Source organism: Malus domestica, chromosome 04 (assembly GCF_042453785.1).
Source record: "Malus domestica chromosome 04, GDT2T_hap1".
In the NCBI taxonomy this organism is placed as follows: Eukaryota; Viridiplantae; Streptophyta; class Magnoliopsida; order Rosales; family Rosaceae; genus Malus; species Malus domestica.
In genome coordinates this window covers 23,608,653-23,624,835 of record NC_091664.1, presented here as the reverse complement: position 1 = coordinate 23,624,835, position 16,183 = coordinate 23,608,653, and the positions used below count along the sequence as shown (strand labels likewise).

The window sequence follows — 16,183 nt, the reverse complement described above, 5'->3', positions numbered from 1 at the left end:
AGAGAGGAAAAGTCAGCATATAATAAATATACCGTTTGCCTTTGCTTTGGTGATATTAGATCATGACAGAAAGTGTGATTAGCTTTTGTTTTAGGGAGTATTTTTGCTCTATAAATTATGGTGTATATTCATCATATCCCTCGTCATCTGTTACATATATCTTTATTTAATTCAAATTACTTTAATATGAACACTAACTAGAATTAAATGAAAAGATACGTCAAACATATAATGAGGTGTATGATAAGCATACATTATAATTTAAGCAAAAATATCTATTGTTTTTGGTTGTTTGGTTTGATTGAAGGATAATTGGAAATTTAGGCGAAAACTTTATTCTAGATTGCTTCAACCATGCGACATGTTCGACCATTCAATATCTAACAAGTTTCTCTGTAACACATACAACAAAAAACTTGGGTAATAAACCTCCACACATGATCAAGTTGCAAGTTGCCTGACCAAAATGAGACGCAAACATTTGGTTTGACAAAGCGAGGTTTTGCAATATTCCACAGTACAAGTGCACAACAAAGTTCCTGGAACACTTTAAAATCCACTGTGGTATTTATTAATGTTAAACAGAAGGGGGCAGATTCTATCCAGCATTTCTACATAACCAACAAAAAGATTGGACAACGAAAGAGGAATGTGGAAATCAACATAACCTCCTAGTCAAATGTTGTGATCAAACATCGAACCCCTCATTCGACGAGGCATCAATTTCCAAACCCAAAAACAAAAAGCGCTAAGAAAGCAAACAAATGCAAAACTTTCACAAGTTCGGCGGGATGGATGGGAGAAGGGAGAGCTACCATTGGCCTTTACTAAGATGTTAATAACCGTTTCATGTTGGTTTTTTGGTCCGAGGTAAGCTTGGTCGGGAACTTGATGTTGAACTTGATTCTCAAGTTTCCCTTTTTGGAAGGCTCCTTGGGAATAGGCATCCCCTCCCCTTTAACCACTTCTTCATAGGTGGGACTGATGATATTGGTGATGGAGACTGTAAGATTTCTGCCGTCGAGGGTTGTCAACTGTGCCGTGTAACCTGTCAGAGCTTCCGCAAGAGAGATCTTCTGAGTGATTGTAAGATCATTCCCGTCCCTCTTGAAAAGGGTGTGAGGCTTCTCATCAATGATAAATACAAGGTCTGCTGGTATGATTCCTCTCTGTTCATTCCCTTTCTCAGGGAAAGTGATTTTCGTGCCCTTTTTCCACCCTGGCTTGATCTCAATTGTTAGAATTTCCTCCACTGTGGTAGTTCTCCTGTAAACAAAGGAAACAAGAATAAATAGCATATGGATCCAACACAAACTTGTTAATGTACATCGTTTTTCAATACTTTTACCTCTAGTCGATTAAATTTATCCAAAAGGTGCCAATTTGACACCTGGATGATAAACAATAACATTACTAAGGACAAGAACAGCATGCCAAAGCCACAGGACCTCCCAAAGAGTCTCTTTCCGACGTCAACACGTATTAGATTAAGCAAATATTCATCCTTCCAATCCGCAAATTAATCTAACCAGAACCATAATTCACGTATCAATCACCAAAATTATGATTCCCACTAAACCAAAGAGATATTTCTGTCACCCCAATGCTAAAGTCTAAACATACTAGTACGCCTAGCTAGTAGACACGGATAGAATACATAATCATAGTACACGATATAGGGAACAATGCAAAACTTGACCACATAAGCAGACACAAGAATCCATCATTAATAAAGCAGGAATAAGCATGCACAGTACATGAAAGCATTATGATCAACAATATCTTATAGTTATTTGGACATCTTGAATTCCCTATCTGCTGCCAGATATCCAAATATAGAAAGTTTCATGTGGTACTCTGCGTCATTTTGGATGACTGTCTTGACTGTGAGACAATAAAAGACACCAAATACATAAATATGAGGAAATATACATCCTTAAGTGTTATGAGGTTTACTATTCCACAGTAAAAAATTCCCAAGACTAGTCGATATTGCTTTCCAACAGTTTTGCAATCTCAATTAACTGGAATTAAGTAACAACTAACAATTAAGAAATAATCATAAAATAACGTGATTTATTTGTTTGTATGCATGGCATTACGTCAAACTCGTAGGTTTCAAAAATGAGTTATAAGTGACAGGTAAAGTTGTCTGAGATGATTATCAAGGATATAGTGGAGATTAGATTATATAAACTTGAAACAGAAATAGTAAGGTTAAGGCTTTAGTCCAGTCAGTTCATCTTTAGTTTATTTCTTCATCAGCACTGGCTATCAGGTAAACCATTACTCAACAAGAAACATCTACACAAAGCTCCTATATATAGCCAGATTCCTAAGTAGATGTATCCAAATTTTCTAGTTATCATAGACCAAGAATCACCTTGGTCAAAATGACAGCTAAAGTCTGTGGAAAGAAGAGACTTCGTGGAGGAACTTATAAGGTTGGTACTGGAAATAACCATAATCTAGATTTAGTACATTACGTAGCACTATTAACTAAACTTTGTTAATGAGATCAATAAAAAAAGATGCACATCTGATGATATATCAAGCTCTTGCAACCACTAATACATACTGATGTTTCATGCAATTTGTCAACAAGAACTTTCCTGCTCCATTAATGATACTTTCAATAAAATGAGAAGTGATCTCGTGCGGGAAACAAAACAACAATATAAGTTAAAAACTTAAAACAACCCCAAGATCAAGATAAGACCCTCAAGCAAACAAGTACCCATATCAGTAGTCATATCATCGTCCTTGTATGCTTCAAAAATAAATGCTTTTATCCACGTCTTTCCTGCCTCTGGATAGTAAACAAAATATGATACTGCAATACTTTTCGCAAGCAGGGATCATATGTTCGCAAGCAAGGATCGTACTTTTGCATCCAAAGGATAGTAAACATAGTACGATGCAATACTTACATTAAGAATAACACAAACTAACAGAGATCTGACCTAGAATTCTAAATACCCGAACAAAAAAAAGCCACCTGAAAGATGTGAGAAGACATAGTAACAGGTACCAGTCACCTTACTATGAACAGTAAAGACGGTAATATGAAGCATATTAACAACTAACAATGGCATTGCTAAGACAGATATGTAGGGAGATGATTTGTACAATCAAACAATGCTCACAGAGAACGAAAAATCTTACCCACTAGCATCAGGAACATCCCTAGAAATCTTCATCTTTTTGGTGGTGCCCTTATACAAATCCTCCAAAGTACAAGGCAATGTCCTCTCTATTGGTGCAGCTTTCCGCGGGGCAGCTGCAGAAGGCTCTGCTCCGCCTCTAAACTGCGCAAATATGTCTTCCCCAAACATACTCCTCTGAAACGGGTTCCCGCCAGCCCTCGACCCGCCTGCCCTTGACCCACCCATGTCCGGCATCCCCCCAAAACCCGAAACCCCAAAAAACTCGGAGAAAATATCGTCAGGGCTCCGGGTGTTGAACCGGAACGTCGTCGGACCGCCCTCATGCCCTTGTCCGCCGGACCAGGACGAATCGGGCGGCGGCACCCCTCCCTTCAACCCCTCCTCCCCGTACTGATCGTACACTGCTCGCTTTTGGGGATCACTCAAAACCTAACCAATCAATTCAAAAATTGGGAACAAATCTCAGCCTAAAATTTGGGGAATTTTGGGAAAAATCGAAATCGAATTGAGAGAGATTAACATTAACGTACATCGTAGGCTTCGGAGATTTGCTTGAATTTGGCCTCGGCGGCTTTCTTGTTGTTAGGGTTTTTATCGGGGTGCCACTTCATGGCGAGCTTCCGATACGCTTTCTTCAAGTCATCGTCTTTGGCGCTTCGTTCTACCTGCAGAACCTTGTAGTAGTCGACCCCCATGCTTCTCTCTCCTCTGTTTCTCTCTCCTCCCTCTGTGCTTCTCTCTGGTACAAAAGCCTGGGAAGATTACTTCTAAAAAACGCTGCGTTTAGATGCTAAACCTGGCCTGTTGTGGCCGGAGTTCCGAAAAGAGACTGGGGTGTGACGTGAGTGACGAGTCATCTCGACAACCACCGTTTTACATAAAATGGGCTGATGTGGGCCGTCAGATAGCAGATCTTATTATCTTGGACTTTTTTATTTCTTAAACTATAAGGCCCAACTACCTTTTTTTAACCTCAAGTTAAGTTGTATTTTAGTCGAGCGATAGAGTTAGTAAACTAAATAATTAGTTGTTAGATAGAAGAAAAAGCGGTAAAGATCGAACCCATAGTAAAGAGCATTAAGTTGTTTGATTGTATGAAAATATAACAACTAATTTATAAATTTGTTTTTATAAAACCTATGATTTGTTGGTTATTTTCATGCAAAACATTTTACAAAGTAGAAGTTGTGTTAAGACAAAACATTCAGAGTACCATGTTTAAGGATTTCAACATCTAATACTAAATTGTTTAGTGATTAGTTATGGGGTCATACTCCATCGAATTTTACTGATATGAACTGTTTATTTTTCAAGTTGCATCTCATATATCATCCTTGCAAAATATTAACCAAATCAAAAATATTTAAGACATCTAATTGAGTTCAAAGAAATGGACAAACACTTTCTTCTGAGAAAACATAGAAATTTCTTCATGGTAATTGAATAGGCAAACAATTTGGGATTGAATTGAATTTTTGCAAAAATGATCTATGAATTGAAACTTACAAAATCGATTGAATTTGACATGAAATGAGTCTCACAACTAATCTCTATTTTTTAAATAAAAAAAAGTTTTCTTCCTTTAAATAATAGAGTGACATATAACTCCAAAATATCTTTTGTTTGCTTTGATGGTAGATTTTCTCACGAGTCATTGACTCATGACCAAACTTCTTCACCAAACCCAAAACTCCTATAGGCTATAACCACGCAATTACCAGCTGCAAATTTACGCTACGTCCAACCCACCCAATAGCTACCATTCACGGGATGGTTTAATGGTTGAAGATGAATTACAGACCGTATTTCACACTGCACGTCTTAGGTTTGATTTCTAACGCTATGAACCGCATGATAATAGTAAAAAAAACCTAAAATACTTATGTAAATCTTATCAACTACTAAAAAGATGAACTGACGAAGCCATCTGCTAGTCTTTTAAAAAAAAAAACCCCCCCCCAATAACTCTCTCCCATAAAAATGGAAAAAATTATTAAAATTGGTCAAAATTAAGAAAAAATAATAAATAAATATACCAAGCACAAGCAGACATAGTTTCTCGAGTTAAAAGGAAAAGGTCCATCACTACCATCCCATATTTTAATTTTTCCAAAAAGTGACGAATCATACCACGTTACAATGATTGCCTCTCTGAGCTAGAATCGCGTCCATTCACCGATCGGAGTTCGGATGCTGCTATGGCGCCGATGGGACAGCCTGCCGCCGCCGCCGAAGTGTACGTGCCGATGACCCTTCAAGTGTGGCGAGGTCTCGTGAACTGGGTGGGCTTCTTCTTCCAGATTATTCTTCAGATCCTGAGAGGCGCGCCTTGCCTTCCTCACCTGCTGTCCTGCATTTCTTCCTCTTCTCCTCCTGCTTTCAGGCCTCTGCCCGTCGCCGAAGTCCCTCTCAACGACTTGTCGTCCTCCGCCCACGTCGAAAACGGCGTCGTTGATGGTCGCCCCGTCGAAAAGCTCACGGTGCGCTTCTTCTGTCTTCATCTCCTGGTTTGATTATCGCAGTTGTTAATTTTTACTGTTGGAAGTTAATTTCGTTGCATTATTATTTTCTGGGGTAATACAACTGAAATTTATGATCGGATGCAGTTAATTATGCGAAATAACAATCTGGGTTATTTGCTTAATCAATAAAACTATCTGGGTTAATTGCAAAAACTGGGATTTTTGTTTACTTCAAGTGAAATGAATCACCATGGTGTACTTAATTTTTTTCCTTTCGAAATTTTACGGATAGAATTTAATTCGATTTAGTTAATTAAGCTTAAAATGTTGGAACTTTTAGGATTGTTTAGTAGTTCTGTGAGTTGTTAAAGCTGAAGTTTATGCGTCGCGCAAAATTTTGATTACACTTTGTTCAAATGACATGAATATGCTAGTTTTTCGAGTGATGGGTTTTAATTACTAATTGGATTTTGTAATGTAGGTAGTTCTTGATTTGGATGAGACTCTAGTATGTGCTTATGAAACATGTAGCGTGCCTGCGATTGTTCGTGCTCAAGCAACGGAAGCTGGGCTGAAGTGGTTCGAAATAGAATGTCTTTCTTCAGGGAAGGTATGTAGACCGCTCTTTCTCTGCAACTTTCATGCTGAAATTTGATTGCCGTCTGATAGTGTGTTTAATATGATAATTCTTTGGGTTGAAGGAGTCTGATGGTAAACCAAAGGTCAATTATGTGACAGTGTTTGAACGTCCTGGTTTGCGAGAGTTCTTGAAGCGGGTTTGTGAGTTTGCTGATCTTGTGCTATTCACTGCTGGTCTTGAAGGTTTGTTGGTATCCCCGTCTTCACAATCTTTTTTTTATTCTATTTAGTTGTTTATTTATTTCGGATTTGTTTTTTGATGACTCCATACAGATTATGCTAGACCACTTGTTGACAGAATTGATGTGGAGAATCTGTTTAAGCTTCGTCTTTATCGGCCTTCTACGGTTAGCACGTAAGTTTGTGATTTCCTTTCTGTAACACCTCTTCATGTAAAGCATGCCTGGTGCAAATTCAGAATAAGTGCTGACCATTGTGCGATATATCAACATACACACGCACACACACGCATATGAAAACATAAATATAGCCGAATTTTGTACTCAAAGCTGTCAACAATGTGAACTAGTGCCAGTCTGCAAAGGAAAAGCCTTTTTGATTTATTTTTAAGGACTTTCCAATTTTAGTCATAAGTCTAAGCAATGGAATTTGTTATACTGTGTGCAAGGAATGATGTTTGAACTTGTGTAAACCATAGGGAATTTCGGGAGCATGTGAAAGATCTATCATGTTTGTCAAAAGATTTCTCTCGAATCGTCATTGTTGACAACAACCCATTCAGTTTTTTGCTGCAACCGTTGAATGGAATTCCATGCGTTCCATTTTCTGCTGGACAGCCATACGATGATCAGGTAATTCACTAATTCGCATTTTGAGTAAAGAGTTTATTGGTTATCTGAAGTATGCTCTGATTACAACCTTCTTTGCCTTTCATTCCGTCATGTCGATTGTATAGCTTTTGGAGGTCCTGCATCCTCTCCTCATGCAGCTCTCCTTGCAAAAAGATGTGAGACCTATGCTTCATGAGAAATTTCAAATGCCTGAATGGTTTCAAATGCATGGATTCCCCGTTTCTGATTGAGAACATGGATGGTAATTAGGTTAACTAATGGATAGCTGCAATTTGTCTCGGGGCAGCCGACCAGATTGTTGTCCGGTGGAAGCATTTCTCGAGGGGTTTTCTGCCCCCGTAAATTAGTATTCCACGGGTGCCGGCAAAATCCAATTCCTTATATTGCTTCCAAGGCCAACAATTTTGACCTGGGAACATATTACGAAGGCTGTCTCATGGTAGGATTAACTCCAATTCTTTTGTAATTAGACGAGATTTCAAATAGGGTGTAATGCATTCGGAAACTTCTGGGAAATTTTTTGGTTTATTCTTTGACAGTGTAATGTTATCATGTCATCTCTGAATTTAATCGTTTTGTTTTCACGAGGCTTTAAGACATGCTGGACCATATACTGCGACTGAACGGAGTATATATGCTTCGATACTGGGACTGACTTTTTTGTGCCTCGGCCTGAGGCTGACTTGTCTGTGTCTCGGCATGAGCGCTGAAGCTGACTTGTTTGTGCCTCGGCCTGAGATTGACTTGTTTGTGCCTCGGCTTGAGACCAACTTGTTTGTGCCGGAGAATCTGAAACAATTCCCAAAACTACCAACGGTCCTTTCAGAGCTGCAGTTCTCTTCAGTGCGTTTTCTAGCTGTGCCATCAGCTCATACAGATGTGAAGAACGCTTGTTTCAAAGTCCAAATATATATTTTAGACTAAACAATTTCATCACATATTAACGTAGATTTTCTTCCCTCGAGTGAACGAAATAGTCCAATGAGTATGCAGTTTATTATCCATTCAAAAAGATCGCCGGAGTGAAATCACAGAGTCGGGCTTCTGGTGCAAAAGGTAGTGATAAAAGATTGCAAGGATAAAGAAGCAACATGTTAGCAGCAAAGACACCTGAAGCAGCACGGCAAATGACTGAGGTTTTGTCAAGAACGCACACTTCAAGAATCCCAGCCACAACTTCGGGTATTTCCATATCTACATGTCATCGGTCACATAAACACACTATACATTATAAATGAAAAGAAACAAGATTAAGAAACTGAAACTTACCTGCTTGCTCACAGGTCGAGAGAGGATCTCCGCCTATGTTGTTTATTGACAAAAGCTCGACAAGTCAGCAACACATCCTAAGTTTGAACGTGAAAGGTATAGTGAATTGTTCTTTTAATTTTAATGGTAAGCAATCACAGCCTTCACAGGTGGTAACCAATTAACCTAATAGGAAATCTAGTAGATTTGCAAGTGGGCTTCCATAACCATCGAACATAAATGGAGCATAAAGGTCGTACCCAGTGCACAAGGCTCCCGCTTTACGCAAGGTCTGGAAGAGGTGAATGTCGGCTAAGAAGAACTGTTATTTACATTGAATCCCACACATACAAATATCTGCACATGGTCATAAAACTAAACTGAACCTGATAAGAACAAGTGGGGGCATACAAATGTAATTTCATAATGTTGACTAAGAAGAACTGTTGTTTGTTTAGATCTACTTTGGTTCATCACTTTGACAGATTTCATTACGGTGTGACAGTAGTACAAAAGTTATAGTTTCTTATCCCCAAAAGCAAAATCAGCAGAGTACTACTCAAACTCGTAGTTTATTTATTAGTAAATAATTAATAGATATTTTTTTTTTCCTAAAAGTTCTGATGACGACATTTCAGTGTCAAACCAATTAGATTTTACGAGGGCAAGATGAATAGGATTGAAAGAATTTCTCAGCAGCATATGCTTTCCCTAGAATTATTGTGATCCAACTTGCCTGGACACTCCTTGTGTCAAGGAGTGATTCCTACCTAGCATCACACTAGCGTGATGCTGGTAATTTCTATTCATTTATTGTAATAATTCCAAGCTGTTCCTCTAATTTTCCTATTTTTCCTCAATTCTCAACAATTTACAGCATGCATCTCACATATTAAACAAACATCAGTAATCATAGTCCAAAAAAGTACTAAATGCATGTATTTTCCTTCTTGTCCTACATCAGTTTAAAGATTTCTTCAGATCTTACCAGTGCAGGAAAGGCAACTATGGCTTGCAATACCGTACGCATGACCAGTAAAGGAAGAGGAATCTGCTCAACCTGCAAATAAGAAGCTTGGTCATCTTTACGTTCCGCTTGAAAGCGGTGTAAAAGAAAGATAAGGAAGTATCCAATTGTACAAACCAACTGATTCAAAACTTTGGCAATAACTTGTTGGGTGAATATCTGCCTCTGCTCAAAGCAGGCATTGCATGCATCTGTGACCTGCTCATAAAAAAACATTATCCAGCCATTCATTATTGCCACTCAAAGAGATTTTTCAATCAAGAAAAAAAAAAGATGACATGCCTTCTTTAGTGGAATTCCATCTTTGTCGGGATCAATTCCGTGGATAGCAATCAAGATTTCAGCTGGAGACAGAAGAGGACCTGATTGGAATGATCCCTGTGCAAGTTGGATTAAAGATCAAGCAACGAATAAGAGAACTTCACAAGCATATTAATAGCAAAACTTCCTTATGAAATCATGTAAAGGTTTAAAAAATGTATGTAGAGAAACATGTGCAAAAAAATGAAAAGAAAGAAAGCATCATGAACACAGCAAAGAATAAAAAAAAGTCGTGCCCAGTGCACAAGGCTCCCACTTTACGTAGGGTCTAGGAGAGATGAATGTCGGCTAGCCTTACCCCCATTTATGGAGAGGCTGCTCCCAAGTCTCGAACCCGAGACCTACCGCTCATGGGCGAAGGCACTTGCCATCACACCAAGTGCGACCTCTGAACACAGCAAAGAATGATGAATAAAAATTGTAACAAAGGAACTTTGAAATATCTGATAGCATGCACATTCATGAGAGGAATTATTAACTGATAATAGGGTCTTACAAATAATTTATCACAAAGTTGGGCATGGGAAGCAATAGTAAAAGAGATCCAATTATTTAGAGGTCGCACTTGTATCCAAAAATGACAAGGATCATTGAATGATTATGGCATTATCTTCTCATATTTTCATGACCCATACAAAACAAACCAGTAGAGAAAAAATGCGAACAGTCTTACACTTAGAATACTTATATTGCCAAGAACTAACAAGGAAACATAGATACCTGTAGTGTGCAAGCTAGTGCTGCTTGGAACTTATCCAGTTGAAGATTCACAAGGTGGGGAAATATAAGCATAACCTAACAAAAAGTAGCTAATTAAATCATTAACACCAAAATAAAAGAGTGCCAACTGAATTAAAATCAATATGTAACTTTTATAATCTAAAGAATCAACTGTAAGTAACTAAGAACTGGAAAGGATTCATCCATAATATACCAAGTACAACATAGCAAATTAAGTTCAAAGTACTAAGATCTGCTATTATAGCAGTTATTTGGATTGCGGATGGAGAGAAATAAGGTTCTGCAATGATGAGTAAGTTAATTTCCTACGGGAGAGAAGCATGTTAGTGGCATCTTTATGGGCATCAACGCCAAAGCATTTTATAGTATATTCCTTTAATTTAATGATCTTGATTGACAAAAGCTAAGATTTATGAATAAATTTGTAATCGCTTTCTTGTAGCTTCAGCATTATTTCTATCATAGACAGAAACCTTGTTCGTCTTGTCCACTACATCATTTATCTTTTCCAATAAAATTAATTATATTTCTTATCAATATTAACCCAAGTAGAAAAAGCTACACTATTTCAAAATAGCACAAAATGTTGTTGATGGAATAGTGTAGCACTCCCAATTATAACAGAAAGGCATGTAACAAGGAACACCATGGCCAACACACACATCACATAGTAGTGCAATTATGAGAAGACATTGAAAGGGATGGAACCTCATCTTTCAGCAGAAAGGGTAATATTGGAATAAGAATCTCTACATCCTGCAACCATTCATACCCACAATACATAAGCTAAATTTCCGAAGGAAAAAAACCATATATAAGCTAATAGTGTCATGTATTTTCAACTGTCATACATAAATGATAAATGTACCTTCAGTTTTGAATCATATAGCTTTCTAACAGTAAAAATCAGTTCTTGAGAGGGAACTATTCCATCTGTCAGGGTATGTAAAACCTGATTCCATTAAACAGAAGAGGGGATTACAGATGTTATTTGTTATTCAATGGTACTGACAAAACTGTAAAAAGGTCGTACCCAGTGCACAAGGCTCCCGCTTTACGCAGGGTACTGACAAAACTGTAATGTTGATAATTACAAACCTGCATCAGGAGGTTCTCGCTTCCAGTTGGAGGATCAGAAATAATTTCAAGAAGATTAGGTGACAATCCCATAGTACGTACAAGTATTGGAATTTGGCGATGAACCGCCTGCATTGCACCATAGAACTGTTGAAAATTTTCCTCATGGGGAAGGAATAGCAAGCCCGATGCTAATTTATACATCAATATACAATTAAAAATAACTAAACCTGCTTGACGGCCTTTGATGCGCTTCCATAAACAACAAATTAAAAGGTCGTACTCAGTGCACAAGGCTCCCGCTTTACGCAGGGTCTGGGAGAGGTGAATGTTGGCTAGCCTTACCCCCATTTATGGAGAAGCTGCTCCCAAGTCTCGAACCCGAGCCTACCGCTCATGGACGAAGGCAATTGCCATCGCACCAAGTGCTTCCATAAACAACAAATATTTGGCAAAAAAGGGAATGTTTTGCCATTGAGGTTTTACCAATCATGTTAACTTCAATAAAAATAATATTGAATATTTTAATAATTAACTAATAGACATTGAACAACTCAGCATTTGATAATAAGATAAAGTAACACCTTTGTACAAAGAGCAAAATACAATGACAAACACCGCTGGGCCTCGGCAATTGAAGGGGATGACACGCTTTGTGAACTGCATGATTGATGATTATCAGAGGAGATATCTTTACTGTTACCACTCACTGATGGAGGTCCATTGGAATGTTTATCTGAATCAGAATCCTGAGGGAAAACGACTTAAATGTTAACTCTCTGATTCAAATCAATAATATAAAACATATTTGAGTTAAACCCCACATCGACAATGCAAAGATTAGAACCTTCTGTAATTCATTTTTCGATCCTTCAGCATCTATCTTTTCAGTTGCATCAACACTTTTAGAGAAAGCAACATTTCAATAGCAAAATCTTCTATTCGTTGGGCAATAGATGACAAAGGATAAAGCTTGTTTGCAACCTGTTAGACAAAGCAACCCATAATGGAAACAAATTTAGAACCACACAATTAACTCGTTGATCAAATAGCAAGTTGCGAGTAAGTACCAGACATATAACCTTCATGCGCACTTCCTCCAGACGATGAACTGCACTCTTCCAGAGGAAAAAGAGAACAACAAAGTCAGATGAAATAAAGGAAAAAAGAAAATTTCTTCAACACATAAAGTTATAGAGGAATTTCAGAAACGGGAGTAACATAGAGATAAAAAAAAAAAAAAAAAAAAAAAGAACCTGTAAAGCAATTTTTAAGCATGGATATCGGAGAGGAGGTCTTAGCAAAATCAGGCTCCAGACAATGCTAAGACCTTGAGTCACTCGATCCCCACCTTGTGTTTCCTTCTGGGTTTTGCCGCAGTTTCCAGGGGAGCACATGCACTCCAATAATTTCAAAACTGAATCTGGTAAATAAGGAACCTCACCAAGCCATCTGCTTAGTGATTTGTCAGATGGTGGAAAAGAATCTCTAAGTGTTTCCACCTGCAAAGAAATGAAAGATATTATAAAAAGTTCTTCGACATTTGTAAAGCAAAAAGACGGTTAATAATGAGATAAAAGCACACCGCAGTTGAAAGGAACATTTCATATACAGAAGTAGCGGTTGTCGAAGAAAAGAAATCGCGTTCCTCTTCGGCCTCTCCAAATAACCTGTATAGGACACGCAATGTCAACTCATATCCCTGAAGAGATCCCACAGTCACTGTCAGTTAGTACATAATATATATATATATGCAAGAGAATCACAAGAACTCATAGTTAACAGCCATCATCCTTTTTTTTAACTATTAATATCTATTAAAAAATATCTGAATGAGTATTTGCAACAGAAATGAATTTCAGCCCAGTATCTATAAAATACAGTAGTTTATTACAGATGGTACTATCTCCAAGAACATGAGATATTTGCAATAACATCTGGTAAGGTTAACAGGTATGTAGTTCTTAAAATTTCTACATCGAAACACATAACTGAAATGGCCGCGCTCCAAATTCCAAAACATATATTTAAAGTTTGGGTAAATTACATTTTACCACCTTGCGTTTGAGTGCAATTGCAACCTCATACAACATCTTTAAAACATTTTACCCCCATACACAAACCTTTATTCTGTTGCAATTTCATACATCCGTTAGTTAAATCGTTTGTTTGACCGTTAAGTAATGACGTGGCAAATGCATGACCCACATATTTGATGACGTAGCATATAAAAAATAATTGGTTATCAAAAAATAATTTAAACAAAAAATTAAATTAAAACAAAATAAAAAGAGGCCCACCCCTCAAACAATAAAAAAACCTTCAAACTTCCATTAAACAGATCATCCTTTTCTACGCAGCAACTGTATGTGCTGCTCACATATAACCACCCATTGTGGTCCAAAGGACTCAAACAGAGTTTTCAATTCTAATAAACGAAAAGTGCATTCTTGTAAATATCAAATTTACACGATCAAATAAAAAAATTACAACTATATCATACAATCATCAAATCCCGTTCACATACCTCATTATTCGTATAATCTGCCAAGATGTGCTTCTCCAGCAGTTTCTACTTTCCATGGGTCTAACTCCAAAGGGAACTACAAAGATAAATCAAATTTTTGTTCTGTAAAAAACTACAGCACTAAAATGGTTTTCATCGAAATTAAGAAAATGACATCATCAAGTTAGCCTCCACTAAGAATGCCCAGTTTCAGCCCCTAACCCTAACACCAAAAAGAAATAAAGAAAAAAACTAAAAGGAGCTTAAGAATAAAATAAATAAATATCTGAAAAACAATAACTAGAATTGAAACAAGGAACTACAATCACAGCCGGTGCAAATTACAGTTAGCCATTTAGAAGAAGCTTGAATTACTACCTCAACTCCTAGACTTATAAGGAGAGAACATTGTATTTGGGAAGCTCCAGCAACGGCTATTTGCTTATATGCCCCGATGATGCGAGTAAAAGCCAATTGCTGCAACCAATCTTTCTCTTCATTAGAAAGGATAACAACCAGCTCCGACATCTTGGGCAGGACAAGATGATAGTACAATCCAACTGAAGTTGCTGTCGAAGAAAGCAGGCTGATATCTGCAACAGCTGATCGTGGACTGAGCTCCTCAGACTTATCCGTTGACAGTGATGGAGGTATATTAAGTGGAGCCTTTCGATTCATACTGGTAACTTGCTCTTGGCTTGCATTTTCTACCTTAAGACTGGTACATGTAAGGATATAGATATAGACAGTGGCTAGGATTGTGCCATCTGTCACAGGATTATAACTCTTAGTTAGTTAAGTTGTTAGAGAATGTATTCTTTCTATAAATACATCATTGTAATAGTTTGAGATTAAGTAAAACAGAAAATAATAATAAAGATTCAATAGTTCTCTCTCTCTCTCAATCTTTCCCTCTCTATTTCTTGAAGCTCTGTTCTTCTCTCTTGATCTCTTCATTTTCTGTATTAACATGGTATCAGAGCCATTGTTGCTCACGCTATTTTCTTCGATTCTTCGGCTGCTTCCGCTTGATCTCTCGATTTATCATCCTTTCTGTTTCTCGACGACGGTACATTGCTGCGTCTTTGTTGCCTTCTGTATTCTCTTCTTTTCTGATTTCTCGGGTTTCTGGTTTTCTTGATCTTGTTTTTCCTGCGATTTCAAGATTGTGCACACCAGGTGTTTGTGATATTTCCTCTGTTGATTTTTCATTTCACGTCTACAACGATGGTTACTGTTTCTCAATTACAACTCCTTCAATCACCTATTACTGGTCTTATCTCTACGATTTCTACATCTGTGAATGTTAAGCTTGATGATTCTAATTACTTGAATTGGCAATTTCAAATGCAATTATTGCTTGAGGGGCACGGTATTATGCGTTTTGTTGATGGCTCCACTCCTTGTCCATCTCGCTATATTACTGGTTCGTCTAATGCTTCTGGTGTTGGTGCTGAGACATCCTCCACTCCATCTGAGAATGAAGATTACATTGTCTGGAAGATGCACGATCGTGCTCTTATGCAATTGATTACTGCAACTTTGTCTCCTGTTGCGATCTCTTGTGCTATTGGAAGCACAAGTGCCTGTGATCTTTGGACCAGGTTAAAGGAACAATTTTCTGTTGTCTCTAAAACTAGTATATTTCAGCTCAAGTCGAATCTTCAAACCATTAAGAAAGGGGCTGATTCAGTGTCTCGATATCTCCAAAGAATTAAGGAAGCTCGGGATTATCTTTCTGCTGCTGGAGTGATCTTTGCAGATGAGGATATTGTTATTTTAGCCCTCAATGGTCTACCTCCTGAGTTTAATACTTTCCGAAGTGTTATTAGGGGTCGTGAGAGTGTTATTTCTCTCCAAGAATTCAGGGTGCAACTTCTTGCTGAAGAATTGATTGTTGACAGTAATGTGCCATCTCAGTTTATGTCTGCCATGGTGGCAAATGACTCTGGTGGTCCTAAATTCTCTGCATCTCAACATCAATATGGGGGTCTTCCTTCTGGTGCTTCAGAACATAATTCTGGTTCCTCTGGTGGATATCGCTCTTTCTACAACAATAAGAAGGGTAAAGGCAGGTCTAATCAGGGATATAGGTATCCTCCTCCTAATCCTAGACAGCAGTTTTCAGCTCTTGGATCTCACCCTGCACCTGTATTCTCTGGGGTTCTTGGATCCTTTCCGTC

The 16,183-nt window shown here is 37.9% G+C and overlaps 3 protein-coding genes across 14 annotated transcripts; 1 reads left to right on the top strand and 2 right to left on the bottom strand.

The window, feature by feature from the left end:
* Positions 1 to 536: 536 nt before the first annotated feature.
* On the bottom strand, positions 537 to 4,017 carry LOC103433611 (uncharacterized). The gene is made up of 3 exons (XM_008371879.4): positions 3,698 to 4,017; positions 3,166 to 3,596; positions 537 to 1,266 (listed from the first exon to the last, which is right to left on the bottom strand). The coding sequence occupies exons 1-3, from the start codon at positions 3,860 to 3,862 to the stop codon at positions 828 to 830; spliced, it is 1,035 nt and encodes a 344-aa protein (XP_008370101.1). The 5' UTR covers positions 3,863 to 4,017; the 3' UTR covers positions 537 to 827.
* Positions 4,018 to 5,228: 1,211 nt separating this feature from the next.
* Positions 5,229 to 7,664, top strand: LOC103433612 (uncharacterized). 2 transcript variants are annotated; one of them, XM_008371881.4, is made up of 7 exons: positions 5,229 to 5,647; positions 6,111 to 6,239; positions 6,331 to 6,451; positions 6,542 to 6,623; positions 6,927 to 7,080; positions 7,185 to 7,235; positions 7,330 to 7,664. In XM_008371881.4, exons 1-7 carry the CDS (start codon positions 5,366 to 5,368, stop codon positions 7,336 to 7,338), a joined length of 828 nt encoding a protein of 275 aa, XP_008370103.2. In that variant the 5' UTR covers positions 5,229 to 5,365; the 3' UTR covers positions 7,339 to 7,664. The 2 variants fall into 2 exon arrangements, with proteins under 2 accessions (XP_008370103.2, XP_008370102.2); XM_008371880.4 differs by having other exon boundaries at positions 5,231 to 5,647; positions 7,185 to 7,664.
* Positions 7,557 to 14,689, bottom strand: LOC103433662 (uncharacterized). 11 transcript variants are annotated; one of them, XR_011579681.1, is made up of 17 exons: positions 14,379 to 14,689; positions 14,022 to 14,097; positions 13,080 to 13,196; positions 12,751 to 12,996; positions 12,565 to 12,612; positions 12,342 to 12,478; positions 11,725 to 12,243; positions 11,516 to 11,623; positions 11,286 to 11,369; positions 11,126 to 11,173; positions 10,397 to 10,471; positions 9,638 to 9,733; positions 9,473 to 9,553; positions 9,317 to 9,388; positions 8,589 to 8,703; positions 8,350 to 8,426; positions 7,557 to 8,274 (listed from the first exon to the last, which is right to left on the bottom strand). XR_011579681.1 is itself a non-coding variant. In XM_070819973.1 (17 exons), exons 9-17 carry the CDS (start codon positions 11,585 to 11,587, stop codon positions 8,086 to 8,088), a joined length of 750 nt encoding a protein of 249 aa, XP_070676074.1. In that variant the 5' UTR covers positions 11,588 to 11,623; positions 11,725 to 11,922; positions 12,079 to 12,243; positions 12,342 to 12,478; positions 12,565 to 12,612; positions 12,751 to 12,996; positions 13,080 to 13,196; positions 14,022 to 14,097; positions 14,379 to 14,689; the 3' UTR covers positions 7,557 to 8,085. The 11 variants fall into 11 exon arrangements, 6 of the variants coding, with proteins under 6 accessions (XP_070676074.1, XP_028957097.1, XP_028957091.1 ...); XR_011579683.1 differs by having other exon boundaries at positions 8,589 to 8,685; XR_011579684.1 differs by having other exon boundaries at positions 8,589 to 8,685; positions 12,577 to 12,612; positions 14,379 to 14,668.
* Between the last annotated feature and the right edge of the window lie 1,494 nt (positions 14,690 to 16,183).

Excerpts from the sequence above, each read along its gene's own strand:
- LOC103433611 (XM_008371879.4), bottom strand. The coding sequence starts at position 3,862 with ATGGGGGTCGACTACTACAAGGTTCTGCAGGTAGAACGAAGCGCCAAA. Across the intron at positions 3,597-3,697 it reads AAATCTCCGAAGCCTACGAT|GTTTTGAGTGATCCCCAAAA; the intron begins GTACGTTAATGT and ends TTGATTGGTTAG. Across the intron at positions 1,267-3,165 it reads GATGTTCCTGATGCTAGTGG|GAGAACTACCACAGTGGAGG; the intron begins GTAAGATTTTTC and ends CTTTGTTTACAG.
- LOC103433612 (XM_008371880.4), top strand. The coding sequence starts at position 5,366 with ATGGCGCCGATGGGACAGCCTGCCGCCGCCGCCGAAGTGTACGTGCCG. Across the intron at positions 6,624-6,926 it reads CGGCCTTCTACGGTTAGCAC|GGAATTTCGGGAGCATGTGA; the intron begins GTAAGTTTGTGA and ends TGTAAACCATAG. Across the intron at positions 7,081-7,184 it reads GACAGCCATACGATGATCAG|CTTTTGGAGGTCCTGCATCC; the intron begins GTAATTCACTAA and ends TCGATTGTATAG.
- LOC103433662 (XM_029101258.2), bottom strand. The coding sequence starts at position 11,587 with ATGGGATTGTCACCTAATCTTCTTGAAATTATTTCTGATCCTCCAACT. Across the intron at positions 11,174-11,285 it reads TATATGATTCAAAACTGAAG|GATGTAGAGATTCTTATTCC; the intron begins GTACATTTATCA and ends GAATGGTTGCAG. Across the intron at positions 8,275-8,349 it reads CTCGACCTGTGAGCAAGCAG|ATATGGAAATACCCGAAGTT; the intron begins GTAAGTTTCAGT and ends GATGACATGTAG.